This window comes from Carcharodon carcharias, chromosome 2 (genome assembly GCF_017639515.1).
Source record: "Carcharodon carcharias isolate sCarCar2 chromosome 2, sCarCar2.pri, whole genome shotgun sequence".
Lineage (NCBI taxonomy): Eukaryota > Metazoa > Chordata > Chondrichthyes > Lamniformes > Lamnidae > Carcharodon > Carcharodon carcharias.
Window position 1 is genome coordinate 94,382,873 of NC_054468.1, and position 25,053 is coordinate 94,407,925.

The 25,053-nt window shown below is 41.0% G+C and overlaps 1 protein-coding gene across 6 annotated transcripts in view; it reads left to right on the plus strand.

Annotated features, from left to right (window-relative positions):
- sept2 (septin 2) overlaps positions 1–25,053 on the plus strand; it is a 78,089-nt gene that overhangs the window by 9,768 nt on the left and 43,268 nt on the right. For all 6 annotated transcript variants that reach the window (XM_041204428.1, XM_041204435.1, XM_041204420.1 and 3 more), the window contains one exon: positions 19,057–19,106. In XM_041204428.1, the coding sequence (XP_041060362.1) occupies positions 19,080–19,106 (27 nt within the window). In that variant the 5' untranslated portion in view covers positions 19,057–19,079. Of the gene's footprint in view, positions 1–19,056; positions 19,107–25,053 lie in introns of those variants that run through there.

Below are 25,053 nucleotides of genomic sequence, written 5' to 3' on the forward strand. Positions count from 1 at the left end.
CCTCTGCTACAAACTCAGGTCCCTAGCCAACAACTCCATCCCTCTCCCTGGCAATGGCCTTGGCTGGACCAGATGGTGCACAACTTTGGTGTCATATTTGACCCAGAGAGGAGCTTCTGACCACATCTGTGCTGTCATTAAGACTGCCTATTTCCACCTCTGTAACATTGCACCCAACTCCACCCCTGCATCTGAAGAAACCCTCATCCATGGTTTATTAACCTCTCAATTCTACCATTCTGACACACTGCTGGCTGGTGCGCCCACACTGTACCCTCCAGAAACTTGAGATTATTCAAAACGCTGCTGCCCTAGTCCTTAACTCGGGCCAAGTCCCATTTAACCATCACCTGAGATTTTTATTTACTCGTTCTTGGGATGTCTGTCTTGGCAATTGCCCGTCCCTAATTGTCTTTGTGAAGGTGGTGGTGAGCTGTTGCCTTGAACCACTGCAGTCCATCTGGTGTAAGTGCATCCATAATGCTATTTGAAAGGGAGTCCCTGGATTTTGACCCAGTGAACATTGCATTAACCATCTCTTATACAATATGCTTTTGTGTATGGTGCACAGACAATGCTTTATACAGGCCGGGTGTTGCAGCATTTACAAATGTAGTACTAGGCAACTTAGCTTTGCACGAATGTCTCTACTTGGATTCTTTCAGTGCATTGTTTGTAGCATTGGATTTCTTCATCCTATGTTAAGTAGCCAACAGGATATGCGATTATGTTGCATGCTGAGAGGGGTTAATGTAACATTGAGTTTCTCTAGTGAGCTAGGTTGTGATCTGGATTCACGTTTAAAAACAAATGACAAGGTCACTTGAACTTGCCTTGTGTTCAGCCAGCTGATTAATCTGTCAGATCTATTTGTTCTGCTTTAATGTGTTTAAAGCAGCTACCAGGGGAATCTCCAGTCTTCTACCATGTGCTCCAACCATAAGATTTTCCAATATAAAATTTCTCAATAGGGTTTGCTGATGTAACTAACGTTTTGCGTAACTTGTAATTTCAGCTTTTTAAAATTTTATTATTTCTCTTTCCTGACACAAATGTCTCATTTTCTCCTTCATGCCTCTGAAAATATACTGCATGATGCAACACGTCCTTGTCTGATGTCCATGTACATGCTCTTGGGATTCACTGTGTTGTGGTGAGAAGCATGTTCCTGTCCAAGGAACTGGAGCCAAACTGTATCTCTTGCCCTCCCGCTGCATTCTCTGCCCAACTTCCCAAACTCTGGTACCAAGAACGAACCAACGTGCCATTCTGAATGTGATCTCTATGTAGCAGAGATCAAATTTAGAGTCTTACTGATATTTTTAGACTTCCCTCCCATCTACATAAGTTACTGTGGCTGTTGGTGAAAGTTACTAAATTGAATAATAACACCCTATTCCTCTGCCACTCAGAGATTCCCTTTATTCCTAATCTCTCCTCTCAAACAATTACTAACCTATGTTACTAGGTTACTTCCAATTCTATAATAAAAGCAAAATACTGTGAATGCTGGAAATCTGAAATAAAAATTCAGGTCTGGCAGCATCTGTGAAGAGAGAAACAGAGTTAAGGTTTTGAGTCTAATATGACGCTCTGTTGTGCTGAGTTTTTCCAGCATTTTCTGTTTTGCTTTCCAATTCTGTTTGCTTTCATTTTTGCTAATTTATTGTGTGGAGCCTACCAAACACTTTCTGGAAGCAGACAACATCCCCTATCCACCACGTTAGTGACCCCCTCCAGAAATTCATCTAGATTAGTCAGGCATGATCTACTCCTCTTAAAACCACGCTGACGCTCTTTGATTTTGTCAAATGCTCAGTCACATTATCCCTGAGAATAAATTCTAATAACTTCCTCACAACTAACAAACCGACAGCTCTGTAGCTTCCTGGTGTCTTTCACCCTCCTGTCTTAAATAATGGAGTGGAATTTTCAATACGAAGGAGTAATTCTTGATTATTGGGAACTTCGGAAAGTTTTGACAAATGCATCTATAATTTCTCTGCCCTTTATCTTTTAATTCCTGAAGGTTGAAACTAAAGATCTTGAGATGTGTCTACTTGTATCCTGTTATTTTCTCCATTAACTTTAAAGATATATTAAATCCAATAAGTTCCTCCACTTCACTTAATTTTGGGTTCCCTTGCAGGTTTTATTCCTCTTCCTCTACTGTAAAAATGGTCACTATGAATTTAACAAGTCTGTAATTTTCTTATTATCTATCATAGTTATCACCTATATTTTCTTTAATGGCTCCTTAACCCATCTTCCTTTAATATAAAAACATTTACTGTTAGGTTTGATATTTCTTGCACTGTTTTGTTCATTCTTTTTGTGCCTTTTTATTTTCTTGTATCCCTTGAGTGTTTTATAGTTCTTTGTTTCTTGGATTTCCACATTTTTTTGCATTTGTGTAAGCCACAACTAAACTTCTGCTTTGATACTATCTTTAACCTTGTTTGTTGACCACCGTTGCTTAAATGCACAAGTGGAGTTTTTTTTTATATTAGAGCTATGTACTGGTTTCATGCCCCTCAGGTGGATGTAAAAGATCCCATAGCATTATTTTGAAAAAAGCGAAGTTATTCCTGGTGTCCTGGCCAATATTTATCCCTCAATCAGCATTACAAAAAAAAATTTCTGGTGGATGGAGGTAATATTTTCGTCTCTGTACATTAGTGTTGTTTGTCTGTAAATAGTATATCAAAAACTAATGGATGGATGCCAATGAAACTTGGCACACAGAGTATGGTCCAAGGAGAACTGATTAGTTTTTAGCGCAGATGTGGATCAGAATCCTGGAATTTAAGGTTATGTTAATGTGGAAGCAGAGTCTTTGAATGTTTTTAAGGGGTAGGTGGGAATGTAGTGTTGAGTTTACAATCTGATCAGCCATGATCTTAAGTGGTGGAGCAGGTTCAATGTTCAAAACATAATTTGTATGTTAACTTTGGGAGATGGGGCAAATTGACTTTTTTAGAATGTGTAGATTGTCTCAGCTGCTGTGGTGGAATTTGTCATGGCTGTCAAAATGTGAGCAGAGTTTTCAGAGCAGGTTGTTGGATGTGGATTGGCCTGAAGCCACCTCAGTGCGATGGAAGCTCTTAATAAAAAGATTTGTTTTTTTTCACTTTTCATAGTTACAGAGCATTGACCAGGCAGGGGAAAACCTCAAGGAAGAGCTGCATAATTGTAATAACTTAGTTATGTGACCAACTGAGTGCACAATTCACTTGTCTTTAGAATGTGGTCACTGCTTGAAATAGATTGCTGGTTAAGGTAATAGAAGCAAAAAGTTTGGAATCATTTCTGAGAGATAGTGGTGGGTTCTGTGTTGGGACTATAGCTTTTTGCAGATGAATTAACAAAGGTGAGCCAAGTCAACTTTGTTGTGCATGTTCCTTTGGTCTAGTGAGATACCAGTGGCTCATTTTTAAATTGCTGGCTATGTGGACTCGTCAGTTGTGGCTGCTGTTGCTGTGCACTTTGTTCTTTATTGTGGGAGAGCACGCGGCTGTGCAAAACTTGGGTGCATCAATAGTGAGGATATAATCAGTTACTTTTTTTTAATAAAGGTGCAAATTCAAAGTTTTCTTGAAATTGGCCAGTAGCAAAAGTTAAATTTTTAATCAAAATATAGATCAGTTTTGCATTCCATGGTTTGGCCTGTTCATGTAATAGATGAACAGTATACTGAGTATAAAACAAAAACAGAATTACCTGGAAAAACTCAGCAGGTCTGGCAGCATCGGCGGAGAAGAAAAGAGTTGACGTTTCGAGTCCTCATGACCCTTCGACAGAACTTGAGTTCGAGTCCAGGAAAGAGCTGAAATATAAGCTGGTTTAAGGTGTGTGTGTGGGGGGCGGAGAGATAGAGAGACAGAGAGGTGGAGGGGGTTGGTGTGGTTGTAGCGACAAACAAGCAGTGATAGAAGCAGATCATCAAAAGATGTCAACAACAATAGTACAATAGAACACATAGGTGTTAAAGATAAAGTTGGTGATATTATCTAAACGAATGTGCTAATTAAGAATGGATGGTAGGGCACTCAAGGTATAGCTCTAGTGGGTTTTTTTTTTTTTTTTTTATTTTATATAATGGAAATAGGTGGGAAAAGGAAAATCTTTATAATTTATTGGGAAAAAAAAAGAGAAGGGGGAAACAGAAAGGGGGGGGGGATGGGGGAGGGGACTCACGACCTAAAGTTGTTGAATTCAATATTCAGTCCGGAAGGCTGTAAAGTCCCTAGTCGGAAGATGAGGTGTTGTTCCTCCAGTTTGCGTTGGGCTTCACTGGAACAATGCAGCAAGCCAAGGACAGACATGTGGGCAAGAGAGCAGGGTGGAGTGTTAAAATGGCAAGCGACAGGGAGGTTTGGGTCATTCTTGCGGACAGACCGCAGGTGTTCTGCAAAGCGGTCGCCCAGTTTACGTTTGGTCTCTCCAATGTAGAGGAGATACATACTGAGTATGTAAGACTGAGTCCGCATGATTCTTTAAATAGATGAAGTGCAAATAGTGTGGTATGGTAAGTAACATTGAGCCAAAGGTAGCTGCCTTTGTGCAAGGTTAACTGTGTAAATGACCTGTTTTTTTTTTTGCTATAATTTTTAAGTGAAGGGTAAAATTCCTTTGTTCCCCACACTAGTCCTCTGCTTAACTTCCTAGTACTGTAACAGCTGGTGAAACACAGCCAATGTTATAAATACCAACCTCCTGTTGCCACATGCATATCTACTTTTTTATTTTAGTCCCATTTTCTTCCTATTCCTTTTTAGCAATCACTTGGTTTCTAAGAAAAAAAAAATTCCAAGAAACTCTGATTAGTAATTCAATTGCTGAATTAGGGTGTTGAAACTATTTTTCAACTCTTGAGCATTGATTTTTGTATGAACCCTGTTTACAGTGTTTGGAAGGAGAGGTAGATGGTCTTTGTTCACAGGAGCAGAGCTAGCTGATCACATTTGCCCTCACTCCAGCAATGTCTCAAACTTTTTTTTATAAGTTACCTGTTATCCTCCATGGCCTTGCCCTTCCCCATCTCTGTAAACTTTTCCAGCCCTACAACCCTTCAAGATTACTACATCCTTCCAAATCTGGTCACTTACACATCCCTACTATCTTCACTCCACTATTGGTGGCTGTTTCTTCAACTGCCTCTGTCCTGATCCAAAGGTCACCTTATGATGCTTAATTCAAATTGTTTTATTATACTCCTATGAAATACCTTGGGATGTTTTATTATTTAGCTTCTGAAAGTGGTGAGAAGTAGGTTTCCATTGGGAACAAACCAGCAAATCCTTAGGCAGCTCTCTAAGCCAGTGATGTTTTTAAATGTGATTCATTTTGTCTCCTAGTAGTTCTTATTTGTTGATATCACACTTGTTGAATTATTCAGTGAATTCAAGGTTCTTACACTCTAAACTTGGTTGCTGGCTGAGGGGACACATTATCTTCCTGCAGTACATGTGTTTAGAACCACTGACCAGTTAACTTCTGCATTTGCTTTGGCTTTGTTTCAAGCATTTAATGGAAACTTCAAAACTGAACCTCCTCTGTAACTTAAACAGAACATAGAAGCATTGCTAGACTCTCCCAACTCCCTGTATCTGAACAAATTGCTAAAGTGGCATTCCTAAAATTGTTAGTGTTGAAGTAACAAATTCTCACATGTAAGCATGTTTCAATTGGGATTTCATTGTACTGTAGTGGAGTTCTTTGAACCCCATGATAAGGTTCCACAATACAAAGCTGATTTCCAAAGGTTCCCTAAAAACGATCTTAGGTGTTGATCACAGCTGAACTCATATAATTTTATTTAAAAAGGGGGGGGGAGGCAGAAAGTAGGAAACTATAGACCAGTTAGTTTAATGTCTGTTGTTGGGAAATTATTGGAATCCATTATTAAGGAAGTAGTAATGGTGCATTTGGAAAGTCAAAATGCAATCCATCAGAGTCAGCATGCTTTTATGAAGAGTAAATTGTGTTTGACTAATTTGCTAGATCTCTTTGAAGATATGACAAAGTGGATAATGGGGATCCTGTAGATGTAGTATACCTGGACTTTCAGAAGGCCTTTGATAAGGTGCGCACAAAAGATTAATACACAAGGTAAGATCACACGGAGTCAGGGGTAATATCTTAGCTTGGGTAGAGGATTGGCTAACCAGCAGAAAGCAGAGAGTCGGGATAAATGGGTCTTTTTCTGGATGGCAAGCTGTAACTAGTGGGGTGTCACAGGGTTCGGTCCTTGGGCCCCGACTATTTGCAATCTATATTAATGACTTGGATTCAGGGGTAGAAGGTACTATAGCTAAATTTGCAGATGACACCAAAATAGGTGGGAAAGTAAGTTGCAATGAAGAAATAAGACATTTACAAATGGGCATGGACAGATTAGGAGAATGGGCTAAAGTTTGGCAGATGGAGTTTAATGTGGATAAGTGTGAGGTTATCCATTTTGGTCAGAAAAATAAAAAGGCAACTTATTATTTAAATGGAGGGAAACTTCAGAATGCTTTAGTGCAGAGGGATCTGGGTGTCCTCGTGCATGAATCGCTGAAAGCTAGTATGCAGGTACAGCAGGTAATAAGGAAGGCAAATGGAATTTTGGCATTTATTGCTAAAGGAATAGAGTATAAAAATAGGGAAGTATTGTTGCAACTGTACAAGGCATTGTGAGATCACACCTGGAGTACTGTGCACAGTTTTGGTCCCCTTGCTTGAGGAAGGATGCATTGGAGGCGGCTCAGAGGAGGTTCACTAGATTGATTCCAGAGATTCGGGGCTTGTCTTATAAGGAGAGATTGAGCAGTTTAGGCCTATACTCACCAGAGTTTAGGTTGATGAGAGGAGATCTAATTGAGGTATATAAGATGCTAAAGGGGATAGACAAAGTAGACATGGAGCGGATGTTTCCCCTTGTCGGGCATTCTAGAACGAGAGGTCATAGTTTTAGGCTAAGGAGTGGTAGATTTAAATCAGAGATGAGGAGGAATTACTTTTCTCAAAGGGTCGTGAATCTGTGGAATTCACTACCTGTGTGCAGTGGATGCCGGGATGTTGAATAAATTTGAAGAGATAGACAGATTTTTAATTAGTAATGGGTTGAAAGGTTATGGGGAGAGGGCGGGAAATTGGAGTTGAGGCTGAAATGAGATCAGCCATGATCGTATTGAAAGGCGGGGCAGGCTCAAGGGGCTGAATTGCCTACTCCTGCTTCTAGTTCTTATGTTCTTTACCATATTTTGTTGATTAATACATTTTATTTAGATTTCTCGCTTAAACTCTGTAAAAGGAAGGCTCCACCAATCTGTTCAAAAATGTCTTGCACTTGGAGGTGAAGATAGTTTGCTAATCTTGAATGAGGGATTTATACTGACCAATGATTTTGTGCAGCAGTAGTGTCTCAGAAGTTGTGGTTGTCCTGCTGTGTGATGTGAAACTGCTTCTACAGCTCATTGGTATTTATTCAGCCTTATCTGGAAGAAGAAGCAGGAAGTCATAGACATGGGGACATGGGTGATAGATTCTTTTCACTTGCATTTTTGAGTACCCCCGTCATGTGCTATTTATACTCCGAACCTGAAACCAGAGTGCTATGAATTGCCTCATGACCCTGTTTCTAGTTGTCAGAAGTGAAATGGATTTAATTGTGGCATATTTGTTTGGATATGCGTCACTAAATTCTGTATATAGAAACATTCACTGGCAGTTTGGATAATTGAGATTTGGAATGGTTTTCTGCATGCAATGCATTCTTAATGTATGGCTTTGCAGAATACACTTCTTGTTAGTTCTCAGCTTAATGATGCGAGGACATCAGTTCCCATTCAGGATGCTTTTCAAACTAGTTATTGGAAACCCTTTGATGAAAAACTTCAAATTATTCAATGTAAGGTAACAATTTCCCGATTGCTACCTGAGCCAGGAGCAAATTGAAATTGGGTAAATAAGATCAGAAAGTTGAGTGCATGGCTCAAAGATTGGTGTGGAAGAAATCGGTTTTGATTAATGGACAGTGGCACCAATACTGGGGAAAGAAGGAGCTGTACTGTGGGATGGTCTTCACCTGAACCTGAACTACGGCTGTCAAGAGGGCTTTAAACTAAACAGTTGGAGGGAGGGGAGGGGAGATTTGGAAAGTTAAATGGAAAGGACAAGGCAACAGTGTAGGGTAGAGATATGAGTAATAGTAACCAGATCCAGGAAGGGACAAAATATACAAACATGAGTGCACCAGCAAATAAGGTCAGAGTAGGAAAAACTGGTTTTAAACCAATGGGGTGGAGTATTTGGGTGAAGTGAGATTTAGAAGTCCAAATATCAAAGTTGATGCAGTAGAAAGTATATCAATGTGGGTAAAGACAAGCTGAGTGAAACAGGACGGGACAGAGTTTATCGGTAATAGCGCATCAGAGACCAAGGTCTGTGCAGGGAATAGAGATTTTAAAAAATGAGGTCATCTTATCTGAATGTGTGGAGCATCTGCAATACAACACGCTGGATAAACTAGTGGCACAAATATAGATAAATTTTTTTAATCTAACTACCATTACAGCAATATGGTTACAAGGTGACTGAGGTTGGAAAATAAGTATTCCAGTGTACACAACATTTCGAAAAGACAGGCAGAAAAGAAAAGGAGCAAGGTAGCCTGCTAATAAAGGATGGCATAAGGACATTAATGATGGGGGATCTTGGCTGAGAAAATCAGAAAGAAGAATCAGTATGGGTGGTGATTAGGAATAGGAAGGGTCATAGCAGTTAGGAGTGGTTTATAGGCCCCCTCACAGTTGCAATACTGTTGAACAGAGCATTCAAGAAAAAATTATTGGTGCTTGTAACAAAGGCAATGTAATAGTTGTGGGGGACTTTAATCTTCACATAGACTGGACCAATCAAATTGGTAAAGGTGGCCTGGGAGATGAGTTTGGAGAATACTTGCGTGACCATTTCCTGGATCAGTATGTTGTGGAACCAACTCAGAGTAGGCAGGGTTAATTTATAATGTCATAGTAAAATATCCACTGAAAAATAGTGATCATTGTACAATTGAATTCCATGTTGTTTGAAAATGAAGCACTCCAGTCCCAAACAAGAATCTTAAAGCCAATTACATAAGTATGAGGCGAAAGCAGGCTAAGCTTAATTGGGTAAGTAGGCTAAAAGGTATCACAATAAATAGTAAATAAACATTTAAAGGAACAATTCAAAATGTTCATCAAAAATACACCCTTTTGAAAAACAAAACTGAGCGAGAAAGTAGGGGAGACCAGTAGATGTCGTGTACTTGGATTGCCAAAAGTAATTCAATAAGGTGCCGCACTAAAGGTTAATACACAAGATATTATCACCCCCATGGAGTTGGAGGCAACATGGGTAGAGGATCGATTAAGGGACACGAAGCAGAGAGTGGGGATAAATGGGGCATTATCAAGTTGGCAGACTGTAACTAATGGAGTGCAGCAAGGCTGTAAACCAAATATCAATATTTTGAGTTACTCTGGCTGACAGTTTTTCACACTTTCCCTCACCCTCAGATTTTTCCTCCTTACCTCTGTGCCATGTGGCACTACATGCCAGCATTCGGTTCCCAGCTGGTGGCTGCTCTAGTCTGCAGCTCACACTGTGGCCATTTCAACTGTGCGAACATGCAGACTGGGTGGATCATCAAAGCTTTGTGCAATTCTTCTGTCACCGATTTGTCACATATTGACTTGCATTAAATAGGTGGGAGGGTGCTGGGGTAGGGGGTTGGTGCTCACCTGCATCCATCAAAGCTGAGTATAAGAAGGTAGCAACTTCACTGCAATTGCAACCAAGATTGCCTGTACTTAGTTAACTGAGCAATTGAATCTGGGGCTCTCCTGGCCTGTGTGCTTCACTGTGTTCAGAAATATAAATAAAACTTTCATTTATACAGTGTCTTTAAAGCACTCTAGTGTTAGTAATAAAAAAAATGTTGACTCAGAGGCACATAAGCTTTCAGGACAGATGGCTAAAAGCTCAGTTGAAGAGATAGGCTTAAAGGAAGAGAGGAGTGAAGATGTTTAGAATTGTTTAGCAAATGTTTTCAACTCAAAACAGTATCCGACATTAGATGGGATTCTGTGATAAGACAACATGTGCAAAACAATCTTGACTGTGTCAAGAATTATGCTAACAACCAATTCGCAATTATCAGTTGAGCATGCAGCGTGGCGCACTTAGGCATGCTTGAAGCTGCATATATTAATAGACAGGGCCCTGTTCTTTATGGACAGAACACGTACACACATTGTGGCTGTTTCAACTAATCAAAATAGGTGACAGCTATTCTATGGTTCATTCCCCAGGGCAGTGCCTTGACCAATTAGTGTCAAACTGCCTGGTTTGAATGGAAACAAAGCTTGGTAGTTAACTATCAGTCATCAGTTAACTGGTGCATTCTCCATGGCAACACCTCTACCAACCAGAGTCCACTTGCCAACCAATCAAGGATGTGAATTTTTAAGTTAGTGTTGTCGAACTGGCTGCTGGGCTGGAATCCAATGTAGGCCAACAAGGAGTGATGGATGAAAGGGACTTTGAGTGAGTTTAGATACGGGTAGCAGAATATTGGTTGAGCTCAGGTTTATGTAAGGTGCAAAATTGGAGACTGGTCAGGAGAGTATTGGAATAGCCAAGTCTGGGGGAAGGTTTCAGCAGCAGATGTGCTGAGTGGAATCATCCTTGCTGACAGCATTGGAAATCTGAAGTTGTATAGTGCTGAGCTGGCGCTTAAACTGCTTTGTATTAACACAGTAGAAGTGCATCAGAAGTATGGATATGTGGGTCTCCATCAAACTTAACAACCTAAATGGGTTACAAATATTGCCGCCACCACCTCAGTCATTAATGTATCTATTGAAGCTGATTTTGGTTAGGTTACAGCATAGAAAGATACCATTCAGCCTCTCGAACCAGTGTCGACCCTCTGCAAGAGCAATTAGCTAGTCCCACTCCTCCACTCTTCCCTGTAGTTCTGCTAATACTTTCCCTTCAGCTTCCCATCCAATTTTCTCTTAAGTCATGATTGAATCTATCTCCACCATGTTCTCAGGCAATGCATTCCAGATCCTAACCACTCAACTATGTTTATAAAAACAATTCTCACTGGGAAGCAGTGCTGGAAATCTGACTGCAACACCTATTGAAAATATTGTTCTGACTCTCCTGACCAAATGTAAAAGCAGAAAAGTAGTGCATAGAGGTCCTGTTGTTCCATCTATCTTTTCAGGCACACAAGAAATAGGAGCAGAAGTAGACCATACAGCCCGTCGACCTGCTCCACCATTCATTACAATCATGGCTTATCTGGGGCTTCAGTGCCATTTTTCTGCTATTCACCATATCCCTTAATTCCCTGAGACCAAAAAATTTGTCTATCCCAGCCTTAAATGTGTTCAACGATGGAGCATCTGCAACCCTCTGGGGTAGAGAATTCCAAAATTTTCAAATTTGAAAATTCCAAAATCACAACCTTTTGAGTGAAGCAATTTCTCCTCAGTTCAGTACTAAATGATCGGCCCCTTATCCTGGGACTGTGCCCCTGTGTTTTAGATTCACTGACCAATGGAAGCAATCTCTCAGCATCCACCCTTTCAAACCCCCTCAGAATTTTGTAGGTTTCAATGAGATTGCCTTGCGTTCTTCTAAACTCCAGAGAATTAGGCCCAATTTACTCAGCCTCCCCTTATCCCAGGGACTAATCTAGTGAATGTTCACTGTACTACCTCCAGTGCAAGTATATCCTTTCTTAAATATGGAGACCAAAGCTGCAGACAGTATTCTAGATGTGGCCTCACCAAAACCCTGTCAACTGTAGCAAGACTTCATCATTCTTGTACTCCAATCCCCTTGCAATAAAGGCCAACATGCCATTTGCCTTCCTAATTGCTCGCTGCACCTGCATGCTTAACTTTGTGTTCCTTGTGTGAGTACACCCAAACTTCTTTGAACATAATCTGTTTTTCTATTTTCATGACCAAAGTGAATTACTTCACACTTCCTCATTATATTCCAACTGCCATTTTATTGTCCACTCGCCTAAACTGTCTATATCTCTTTGTAGCCTCTTCTTCCCACAGCTCACCTTCCTACCTAGCTTGGTATCAGCAAATTTCAATACATTACTGTCACTTCGCTTAAATCATAGATTATAAATAGCTGAGGCCCTATCACTGATCCTTGTGACACTTCACTATTCACTGCCAGTCAAGTTGGCAAAAGCCCTGTTTATGCCCACTCTGTTTTCTCTCCGTTAACCAATTCTCTATCCATGCTGATATATTGCCCCCAACTCCATGACCCCTTGTTTTGCCTATTAACCTTTTGTGCGGCACCTTAGCAAATGTCTTTTGGAAATTCAGGCACACTACATCTACTGCTTCCCCTTTATTTATCCTCAAAAAACTCTCAACTTGTCAAACAGGATTTCCCTTTAGCAAAACTATGTTGATTTGTTCTAACCATATTAAGCTTTAATAAATGCGTAAGATTTCCTTAATAACATATTACATCATTTTCCCAGCAAGAGATTTTAGGCTAACTAGCCTGTAATTTATTGTTTTCTCCTTTCTTGAAAAGTAGTGTTATGGACAAGAGGTGGGTTTCATTTAAACAGCCCTGATTTCCCCTTTCACCATCTGTCACTAAAAGAAAGGTGTTTTGATTTTGATTTCCCTCTTTATAATCTGTGGTGTATTTCCCAACTTCTCAGTCCTGTGATCCCATTTCTATTAATCCCACAGCAAACTTGAGATGTAGTAAACTCAGGGGTAGTTTATTCGTGCACATTCACATATGAGAGGAAGGTCGCAACGTAGCCTCCTCTTCACTCATTCAACAAGAGGGGAGGATAGAAAAATGATTTACAGGGCAAAGCCTACAGAATAAAGAATTATTGTTTCATGTGAATCCAGAATCGAAGTCCAGTGGCGTATTCCTTCGCAGGTCCGCAGGTCGAAAGTTGATGCTGGATAATTCACTTTTCCAGGAGTGATAACTTCCACTATGAGATGGGCATGCAGCAATGAATTAATCTTGCAGACAATCGCCTTGAAGTTCAGAAGTTCCCTTAGAAACAGCATAGATGGGGGCCAGGGCATTCAAACTGGAACCAGGACCGAGTCCTTGTATTGAGCTGCTGCTTGCCAGATGCAAGATGGCAGACTGATTTGCAGTACATCAAGACTGTAAACTTGACTCCCCTGAGCTGGGAGAACTTTTCACATGACTCCCACCTCTCTGCTTTGGCGAATGGTGTATATTCCTTTGTCTGGGATCGTGACATTGTTAATGTTTCAACCTTTAAGAATTTGGAAGAAAGGTTGCAGGGCTCTTTGTCCAAGCAGACTAGTAGACTCTGGTGGCCAAGGCCTGGCTTATGAAATGTTGATGGCCTTTGTGTAATTCCCTTTGAATTTGATCTTTGCAGCCCATAGGGTTGTTAACATCTCTTAGCGATAACCAGGTGTCATCTGCTCTAACTCTGCGAGAAAGTTCCTTTTTGTTCAGGGTTGCAGGCAGACGTTGTTTCAGCCCCTTTAAAGTCTTTGTCCGGTTTTTAAAATTTTTAGAAATTAGCCAGGATTATATATTTATTTTGTAAAAATGTAGTGAGGTCTTAGCTGCATTATGGTATAACACTTGCCAACTTCCAATTTAATGGGATCATTCCCAAATCTAAGGAATTTTGGAAAATCATAGCTGCAGAGATGGTGGATTTGCTATCTCTTTTAGAACCTTAGAGTGTAGGCCATCAGTTCCTGGGGATTTGTCAAGTTTTAGTCCTTTGAGTTTCTAGTACTTTTTCTCTGACCTTAATTTCCTCTTATTTTAGCCCCTAGATTACCATCTATTTATGGTATGAAACCTGTGTCTTCTACTGTGAAGGCAGACACACAATATTTGTTCAATGCCTCTACCATTTCCTCATTTCCCCATGATAATTTCTCCTGCATCTGCTTTAAAAGGGGCCAATGTTTACTTTAGCTACTATCTTCCTCTTTAAATACTTATAAAAGCAGATTTTAAGAACTTTTATATTTCTGGCTAGTTTCCTCTGTCTATTTTTTCCTTTTTTTCTGGCCCTCTGGTTTCTAAAACACTTAATCCTCAGACTTACTACTTTTTTTTGCAACATTATAAGCCTCTTTTAATCTAGTACTATCCATAACTTCCTGAGTGAGTCATGGAGGCTTCTTTCTCAGAGTTTTTGTCTTTCAATGGAATCTATTTTTTTGTTGAAAAATTTTGAATTGTTTCTTTAAATGTTCTCCATTGTTGATATCCATTTCTTTTAGTCTTTTTACCCAATTAATAGCTAGTTCTCTCCTCATACCTTTGTAATTGGCTTTATTTAAGTTTAAGGTTTTTGTTTGAGATTGGAATATGTCGCTTTCAAACTTGACATGGAATTCAATGGTATTATGATTGCTATTTCCCAGTTGGTCTTTTTCTACAACTTTACTAATTAACTCTACTTCATTACAAAATACTAGATCTAAGATAGCTTTATCCTTAGTCAGTTCCACAACATATTGCTGCAAGAAACTGTCATAAAAATGTTATGCAAACTCATTTTCTAGACCACTCTTGCCAATTTGATTGTCCCAGAATGTATGAAGATTAAAGTGCCCCAGAACTATTACATTTCCTTTGTTAATAGTTCCAGTAATTTCTTGTTTAGTACTCTGCCCAATGGTATAACTACTGCTATTGGACCTATAAATTACTCCCACCTGTGTTTCTGACTCTTGCAATTCCTAATTTCTACCCATACTGATTCTACTTCATGACCTTCTGAGGCTAGATCCTTTCACTCATGTCCATATGTCACCTCTTACCATTAGGGGTACCCTTCATCCTTTGCCACCCTGTCTATCTTCTGCAGTAGTGTTCCCTGGAATATTTACTTTCCATCCTTGATCACCACCTAATCTGTCTCTGTAATGGTGATTGAATCTAAATAATTTACCTCTCTTTGTGCCACTACTTCATCTAGCTTATTGCAGATGCATTCAGATAAAGAACCTTTAATTTATTTTCTATTCCTTGCAATGTCCTTATTCACTGTAATATTTTTGTTAAACTTCCTGCTTGTCTTTACCCACATTGCTATACTGTTCTGATGCCTCAACCTTTCTCCTTGGATTTCTAAATTTCTCTTCACCCAAGCCCTCTCCCATCCCTGTTTATTTAAAGCTCTGACCACAGCCCTAGTTATACGATTGGCCAGGTCACTGGTCCCAGCCTGGTTCAAGTGTAGCCCATCCCAATTGAACAGCTCACTCTTCCTTGAGTATTAATGCCAGCTCCCCAAGAATCAAAACCCCTTCTTCCCAAGCCATTCTTTGAGCTACACATCTAAATCTCAATTCTGCTTGACCCTATGCTAATTGGCATGTGGCTCAGGTAACAATCCAGAGATTTTAATTTGGCTCCTAACTCATTCTCTTGGGTAGAACCAGGAATGATGTTCTATGTCATTGATTTCCACGTGAACCTTGACAACTGGAATCTTGCCCTCCCACTCCCAAGTTCCTCTGCAGCCGTGCAGAGATGTCCTTAACCCTGGCACCGAGAAGGCAACACAATCTTCCAAGATCCTGGTCACAGCTGCAGACAACAGTATCTTTTCCCCTGATTACACTGTCTCCTACATTACTTTTTGCTCATCCCACATGAATAGCATCCTTCACTGTGGTGCCATGGCCAGTATGCTCGTCCATCTTTTTAAAAATTTATTCGCAGGGTATGGGCTTCACTGGCTGGGCCAGCATTTATTGCCCATCCCTAGTTGCCCTTGAGAAGGTGGTGGTGAGCTGCCTTCTTGAACCGCTGCAGTTCATGTGGTGTAGGTACACCCATAGTGCTGTTAGGAAGGTAGCTCCAGGATTTTTACTGAGCGGCAGTAAAGGAATGGTGGTATATTTCCAAGTCAGGATGATGAGAGGCTTGGAGGATAACTTCAGGTTGTTGCATTCCCATTTGTCTGCTGCCCTTGTCCTTTTAGATGGTAGGGATTGTGAGTTTGGAAGGTGCTGTCTAAGGGAACCTTGGTGAATTCCTGCAATGCATCTTGTAGATGGTGCACACTGTTGTTACTGCATGTTGGTGGTGAAGGGAATGAATGTGCCAATCAAGCAGGCTGCTTTGTCCTGGACAGTGTCAAGCTTCTTGAGTGTTTTGGGAGCTTCACTCATCCAGGCAATAAGGGAGTATTCCATCACACTCTTGACTTGTACCTTGTGGATGGTAGACAGGCTTTGGGGAGCTGGGAGTTGAGTTACTCGTTGCAGGATTCCTGGCCTCTGACCTCCTCTTGCAGCCACAGTATTTATTTGGGTAGTCCAGTTCAGTTTCTGGTCAATGGTAACCCTCAGGATGCTGTTCGTGGGGGATTCGATGATGGTAATGCCATTGAACATCAAGGGGTGATGGTTATTGCCTGATACTTTTTTGGCTTGAATGTTACTTGCCACTTGTCAGCCCATGCCTGGATATTGTCGAGATCTTTCTGCATTTGGTCATGGACTGCTTCAGTATCTGAGGAGTCGTGAATGGTGCTGAACATTGTGCAATCGTCAACAAACATCCCCATTTCTGACCTAATGACGGAAGGAAGGTTATTGATGAAGCAACTGAAGATGGTTGAGTCGAGGACACTATGTTGAGGAAATTCTGCAGTGATGTCCTGGAGCTGAGATGACTGGCCTCCAACAACTGCAACCATCTTCCTTTGTGCTAGATATGACTCCGACCAGTCACCCCCCCCCCCGCCCCGATTCCTATTGATTCTAGTTTTGTTGGGGCTCCCATGTCACACTGGATCAAATGCAGTCTTGATGTCAAGGGCAGTCACTCTCTTGCCTCACCTTGGAGTTCAGCTCTTTTGCCCATGTTTGAACTAAGGCTGTAGTGAGGCCAGGAGCTGAATGGACGTGGTGGAACTCAAACTGGGTGTCAGTGAGCAGGTTATTGCTAGGCAAGTGCTGCTTGATAGCAATGTTGATGACCTGTTTCATTACTTTACTGATGGTCGGGAGTAGACTCATGGGGTGATGGTTGACTGGGTTGGATTTGTCCTGTTTTTTGTGTACAGGATGTACCTGGGCAATTTTCCACATAGCCGGGTAGATGCTAGTGTTGCAGCTGTACTGGAAGAGCTTGGCTAGGGGTGCAGCAAGTTCTGGAGCACAAGTCTTCAGTACAATTGCTGGAGTATTGTCAGAGCCCATAGCCTTTGCAATATCCAGTTCCTTCAGCTGTTTCTTGATATCACCTGGAGTGTGATTGATTTGGCTGAAGACTGGCATCTTTGATGTTGGAGGCCTTGGAGGAGGATGAGATGGATCATCCACTCGGCACTTCTGGCTGAAGGTTGTTGTAAATCTTCAGCCATGTCTTTTGCACTGATGTGCTGGGCTCCCCCATCATTGAGGATGAAGATATTTGTGGAGCCACCTCCTCCAATGAGTTGTTTAATTATCCACCACCATTCACAACTGGATGTGGCAGGACTACAGAACTTAGATCTGATCCGTTGGTTTTGGGATCGCTTAGGTCTGTCAATCACTTGCTGCTTATGCTGTTTGGTTTGCAAGTAGTCCTGTGTTGTAGGTTCACCAGGTTGACACCTCATTCTTGGGTATTCCTGGTGCTGCTCCTGGCATGCCCTCCTGCACTCTTCATTGAACCAGGGTGATCCTCTGCTTGATAGCCATGGTAGAGTGGGGAATATGTGTTCTAGTATAGTTCTGCTGATGGCCCACAGCGCTTCATGGATGCCCAGTCTCGAGCTGCCGGATCTGTTCAAAATCTATCCCATTTTGCAGTCCTTCTCCTCAACCACACAGTTAGCAAGTACCTTGTACCCGTTGGACAAAGTCAGACTGAGGCTCCTGCATCACGATATGCTGGTTTCCCTTTCCTGCCTGACTGTCAGTCACACCCTCCTGTCCCTGACCATTAACCAGCTCAAGGTTCTATCTAATCCAATTTCAGCTCAGCAACTCTGGGCCACAGTTGCCGAAGCTGCAGGCACTTAACTGCAGATATGGTTGCCCTGGATTGCAGTTCATTCCACAGATCCCATGCGCTGTTGTCATGGCACACCACCAGCCCTGCTGTTTCTGTCTGACTTCTATTTATTTAATTAGTTAATTTACACAGATAAAGCAACAGAAAGCTGCACTTGTCTAGCTTGGAAATGAGGAAGAAAACTTGCCTACTACTGGAGGCTGAAAAAAATAGAAAAAGGAGCATCTCTTTGCTCCTTTGCACCGAATTCCCACCTGAACCAAATTTTCAACTACACACTGTCTCACTCTGGCATAGTTTCCTTTCTGTGAAAAGTAGGAGAAAAATATTTGTGCTTGTATCCTCTAGAAGAATTGTCTTTCTATTTATTTGCTTATCTGACTGCAAAACACCATGGAATGTGATCTGATGTGGTTAAGAATGAATAGAACTTGCCTTGAGGAACTCTGCAATCGATCTTATTTACAGCAATATCTTCATTTGTTAAATACAGTTAGAGGTAATGGTTAACTTAAATCATTAACTAAGTTAAACATTGAGCCCTGCAGGATCCTCAAAGATTGGGTATAATGTCTATTATTAGAATGGTGCAGAAGGAGATCACTCTTTTACCTGAGCCATGGTAAAACAGAATGGGTAATGAATGTGAACAGCTAATTTAGCCCATTGCAGTTCTTTTTTAAAACACCAAATGCAGAAAGTTTTGCCTCAGTCTCATTTCATTCCATTGATTACTGGAAGAGCCCTTTGAATAATATTCGGCAGTTGCAATATTTTCTGAGGACAGGAATACTCGTAAAGACAATATGGGTATGTGAAGATGAGGGCAGCCATTTCAGTTATTGAACCGAGATGTATTTTGTGCAGTTGAAGCGTTTACACAATTGAGGTTGTGTCCTGACCACTGGTAACAGTTCCCAGTGTTTACTTGTTCTTCTGCTTTTTGTTGCCAGTATCTTCACTATACTTAAACAAAACTTTGTTTTTCAGGTGAGAATTACTCCATCTCTATCATGTCGCAATCTTCAGACAAGTTTAAGGTAACTTTTTTCACATAAGAATGGAACTTTTAAATCAATGGACGAAGTATGTGCTTTTCCCCTCTTCTCTAAAGAGGCTTTAATGGCTGAGGACAGTGAAATATGTGCATTGGGCAGCTGCACTTAGATGATGAGATCAACACCTTTTTATATGGATGGGAGTGTGTGCTTGAAAGTGATTTCTTCAGGGCTTTCACTCCCATATTGAACCAAAGGGGAGCTAAATAAACATATAGGCATGTCTCAGCTCATGTTTGCTCTTCCTGTTTGCAGCAGTGATGGAGGTTTTGCCACACTTCCTGGTAAGATGCTGTAACTAAGTGCTCAAAATGCTGAAGGGTGAGGGATAAATGGAAATTTTCAGGCTAAGTGCTGCATCTTTGTGTGGTGATCAGCATATCTATATTTTTACAATATGCATTACACTCTGCATTTTCAATAAGTGCTGATATAATTTGCACTGTACATAGAACGGAATGGTCAGTCAGGTTTGGTGGCAACTATGTATCTCTTGGCTGTTTTCAACTTCAGCTCATAAGATTGCTTCACACTCTAAATGCAATGCTTTTTGCCTGTAGCAAGTCAACATATTATATAGAGTTTAATGCTTAAAAATGACTCTAAATTGTGGTTGTGTTTCTTAAAAATAGAGCAGGGCAGACTGATTTCCTCCCTTTGAATGTAGTGAGAATGGATGAGTTGACCACACATGAATGACAGTAGATGAAAAAAAAGTGTGGTTGAGTTGCTGTCTAGATGTTTGTGGAATTGAAGTGCATTGGGGGAACAGGGTTTCTACATTGCAATAGTCAACAGAATAAATGACTCCCTCATTTTAACGTTGAAGAAGACTCTCTGAAGCACCTTGGGATGTAATCCCAATTCAGAGAGAAGTTTGCCTAATGCTTTGCTTAGAATTGAATGCAATTTTAAAAAGATTTAGTATAACTTCCTTGTTATTATACTCTCTGCTTCTATTAAAAAGCATCTGGAATCCTAGGGTTTATTAGATGTCTTCACAAATTTGTGTGTGTATGTATGTATGTATATATATATATATATATATATACTCCCTTTAAAATTTTACCATTAGTTCATTTTGCCCCCCTCATCCTACCAAAATGATTCACTTCACATTGCTTCACATTAAATTTCATCTGCCAATGTATCTTTCAGTTTCATGAATTTGTCCTCCTGAAGTCTGTTATTATCCTCCCCATTGTCTCTACATTTGAGTTTTGTGTTATCTGCAAATGTTGAAATTACATCCTGTACATCCGTGTCCAGTTTATGAATATATCAAAAAGAGCAATGGTTCTAATGCTGGCCTCTGTGGAACACCAATGTATACCTCCCTTCAGGCTTGAAAAACAACATTAATCCTCTCTCTGCTTTCTGTCCCTTAGCCAATTTTGTATCCTTGCAGCCACTGTCCCTTTGCCCATGAGCTTTAATTCTCCTAACAAATCTATTGTTACTTGCTCAAATACCTTTCACAAGTCCATGTACACATTACTCACCTTCACCTCGACAGCCCACTTCATTACTTCGTTAAAGAACCCTATTAAGTTGGTCAAACATAATTTCCCTTTTCATGCTGGCTATTATTAGTACATTCTGGGAGGGGCAGGTGGTAGAAGATAAAGCAGAGAAAGGAGGCTTCTATAATCTGTCAAGGTATCGTAGTTCATTAACATAAATCTTGGCAATATATTTAGATAATGCGGTCATTGTAGTTTAAAAATGGAACATTAGGAGTAGGTCAGTCAAACCCTCTAGTATTAGATCATGCTCACTCCATTCCATTTACCCATCTTGGCTTTGCATCCCTTCATGCCTTTACCTAACAAAATAAGCTGTTCATCTTAGCCCTGAAAATTTTAATGAGGTGTGGAGATAAGACTGCTAACTTTCACAGTTTGTCCAGGAGATTCCATGAATGGAAGAGTAATCACCCAGTTATTGCTAGCAGCCCTGGAGAAATTTACTTTCTATTTTTGATTGGTACCTATGCGTGCCCACAATTCGGGTTCAAAGGCACAGAGCATTACTACAACATCTAACAACAAGCTCAACTCCAGCCTTGGTTTCACAGGCCTGCTCAGTGGGCTGCTTCCAGCTTTGCCTATAGGAAGTACTCAATGGACTTTGGAAAAGGGTGCCTTTGCTGTATGCCAATGATGGGTATGCATTGTTGCCTCGCTGCTGTGTTGTTATGAGTTTATCTATCCATGGCTTCTACATTAAGGAGCCATTCTTGAATTTGTCCATGGTCGTGCTGGCCTTTCCATATCTCAGAGCAAGAGTATTTCTGGACTGACTTTCCACACTATATTTATGTACCAAGGTGTGCGCTTGATCTGCGTGAAGGAGGAGAGAATTCAAATTGAATTTCAGCTCTTGATAAACAATGTGATTTAGACAAGTCATTAGGAAAGGTTAGCAACTGAAATGTGACCTTGTAAGAGGAGTTGTGTAAATAGCCTACAATTTCAATTGTTGTTCCTCCCCCGATATAATCAACTCCCTACCCAAGATCAATTTTACTTCTTCCCTTTTCCTTTACTCTAATTCTTCTCTCCCTTTCTCCCCCACAACCATTGTGGTGTATCTCACCAGGCACTGACTCTCGCTGCAATGTGGTTCCAGGGGTACTGGATGATAATCTTGTGAACCTGGAGAGTAGATGTTTGTAGAATACCGAAGCAACACAACCAAGTCCAATCATGAGCTTCACCTTTCAGCAGTCTATTAGTACAAACCCTGGCTGTGCTCCCTAACTTTGGGGTACTGAAGCTAATTGTACTGCCATCCCAGCTACAATGAGTAAACTCAGCGCTGCATAATCAAACTTTTAACATTGTGATCTGTCTGGCTCAGTTTGGTTGCATTTTTACACTGATCACATCTGTTTGAGTTCACAGCAATTTAACTAAACCTTCACTTTCAGGCTGGAAGTGGTCACATGATTAAATGTCATGTGATCTGACTCAGGACTGTGTTCCACTCGAGGTGGCAACCCAATGTGATAATTTTAAAAATGAATAAACACATGTTTCACAAAGGCTTTTCACGTTGTGCAGGTTTTTAACTTGATGGCTTGCATAGGAACAGGAGGAGAGGGGCCACCCTGAGTGTTTATGCTGCTGTCTGAAAAATGTGTGTTACTATTCTGTAACTTGGTCTCTCTGCAAACAAAGCTAAAGCAATGTGACTATCTGTAAGTTTCAGCCAAACCTACAGCCAGTTGAATTTCAGTCAGGATTTAGCTAGGTTGGGGAAGGGAGAGGGGAACATGCGACACTTCTTTGGGTTTACTTACGGACCATTAATCATCAAATCACCATTAAACGCTGTGCAGACCAATAAATTTTGTGCGATAGAACCAGAAAATGCTGGAAATACTCAGTAGATCCTGCAGCATTTGTGGAGAGAGAAACAAAGTTAACATTTCAGGTTATTGACCCTTCAGATCTGAAATGTTAACTCTTTCTCTCCACAGATGTTGCCAAACCTGTTGAGTATTTCCAGTGTTTTCTGTTTTTATTTTAGATTTCCAGTATTCACAGTATTTTGCTATAAGAAATCTTATGGTTGGCTCAGAGCTTGTATATACTGATTACTAAGTGAAGCTTTGGATTTCTGGAATTGAATCGGAACTGCAAATTTATCCAGGTTACACTGTTTCTAAAATCTGCAAACTTATCTCTTCCTCTGTTGTTGTAGACCTTGGTGAAGCAGAGTGGCTTTCATAGGGACTCACTTATTTATGTGACTTGTTTTGCACTTTTTGAAAATCAATTCGGGTTGTACAATTAAAATATAGTTGAAGTTTCCAGTATACAATAATGAAACTTAAAAAAAAAAAGCTGAGGAATTGCAATGAAAAAAATTAAAATGAAAAAGGCGCTTGTCAAGCATGAAAACTCTTGTTTACTTGGCGAATGGACAACAGAACATATGGGACAAAGCAACTGTTGTCTTGTTCAAGGCCCTATTCTACTGCTCCTTGCAGAGATTCAGTTCCAGCTAGGAGGAGCTGGAACATATTCATTTGGCACTTCAAATTTGCAGGCCCTTTTATATAGAAGCATAGAAAATAGGAGCTGGAGTAGGCCATTCAGCCCTTCGAGCCTGCTCCACCATTCATTATGATCATGGCTGATCATCTAGCTCAATAGCCTGCTCCTGCTCTCTCCCCATATCCTTTGATCCCTTTCGCCCCAAGAACTATATCTAATTCCTTCTTGAAAACATACAATGTTTTGGCCTCAACTATTTTCTGTGGTAGTGAATTCCACAGGCTCAGCACTCTCTCTGGAGCACTCTCTCTGGGTGAAGAAATTTCTCCTCATCTCAGTCCTAAATGGTCCACCCCATATCCTCAAACTATGACCCCAGTTCTGGACTCCCCCAACAATCAGGAACATCCTTCCTGCATCCACCCTGTCTAGCCCTGTTAGAATTCTATAGGTTTCTATGTGATCCCCCCTCATTCTTCTGAACTCCAGTGAATATAATCCTAACTGATTCAATCTCTCCTCATATGTCAGTCCTGCCATCCCAGGAACCAGTATGGTAAACCTTCATTGCACTCCCTGTAAAGCAAGAACATCCTTCCTCAGATAAGAAGACCAAAACACAATATTCCAGGTGTGGTCTCACCAAGGCCCTGTATAATTGCAGCAAGACATCCCTGCTCCTGTACTCGAATCCTTTCGCTATGAAGGCCAACATATCATTTGCCTTCTTTATCAACTGCTGCACCTGCATGCTTACCTTCAGCGATTGTTGCACGAGGACACCGAGGTCTCGTTGCACATTCCCCTCTCTCAATTTATAGCCATTCAGATAGCCGTTTAGCATAGTGCCTCAGTTTTTCATTGCTGTACTCCCTCATTTACACTCTTGTCCAGTGCTGTTATTTCTAAAATGCCAGAGTGAAGTACAAAACCAGTATCAGTTCACTAGAACCATGGAATGGGCCTACACCCAAGTCTGTGCTTATGTATCTCCTTGTAGAGCGGGAAGCAGGGGAGTCAGGCCTGCAATGATCGACACTTGTGAAATATAAGAGTATCATTAAGAGTAGCCTCACTGTCTGAGCTGGCCGAGTTCTGAAGGACATGCCACCCAATGTAGGCTCAGTCTGGTAGTTGAGGGAACCAACACATGTATGTAACCTATTTGCTACTGATAGGATTGACCACTGCAGTCCTTGTGAAGATCAAGTTTTGTCTCCACACTGTTGTGTTGCACTATCGTTCGAAATGAGGATATAGCTAGCTTTCCTGCACTCTGCATCCATGAAGCACTGGACTACCCAATTGGTGTGCCATCTGTCTGTAACCTCATGGCCTGATGTGTTTCACTCCTCCCACCACTATCAGACAGGGCACTATCCCTGTTTCAAAGGGGATTATGGAAATATGTCCCAGGAATAGTACTGGTTTTGACTTGGGATAAATATCCAACCTAGTGAAGTTATCTGCTATCTGAACACAAAGCAGTGTACTGGGTGGAGCAAATAGTCCTCCATCCAATTGGCCAGAGAGAAGTCCTACCAAATCCCTTCAAGAATGGCGATCAACAAGAAGCGAGTAAAAGGAAGAGGAAAATCCATGAGCATCTTAATTCTAAACTGTGAAGCCCATCACATGAATGTAAGAGTCAAGGCGGCTGTTTATTTGTGTCTTTGACGAAAACTGCCAAGTGGATGGTCCTACTTCTGAGGCCCCACCATCATTTGTTATTGTCCAGCTTATTTGGTTCACTGCATGTGATATTCGAAGTAAGCCCAAAGGTTAGGGACCCAGAAAACATCTGGGCTGCAATGCTGAAGACCTGTGTGCTAGAGTTAGCTGGTCCAAAAGCTCTCAAACTTGTGTTCTCTGCATCATTAGTCCAGGCCTCTAGAGTACTGTAGTAGTCCATTGCTGTGCATATG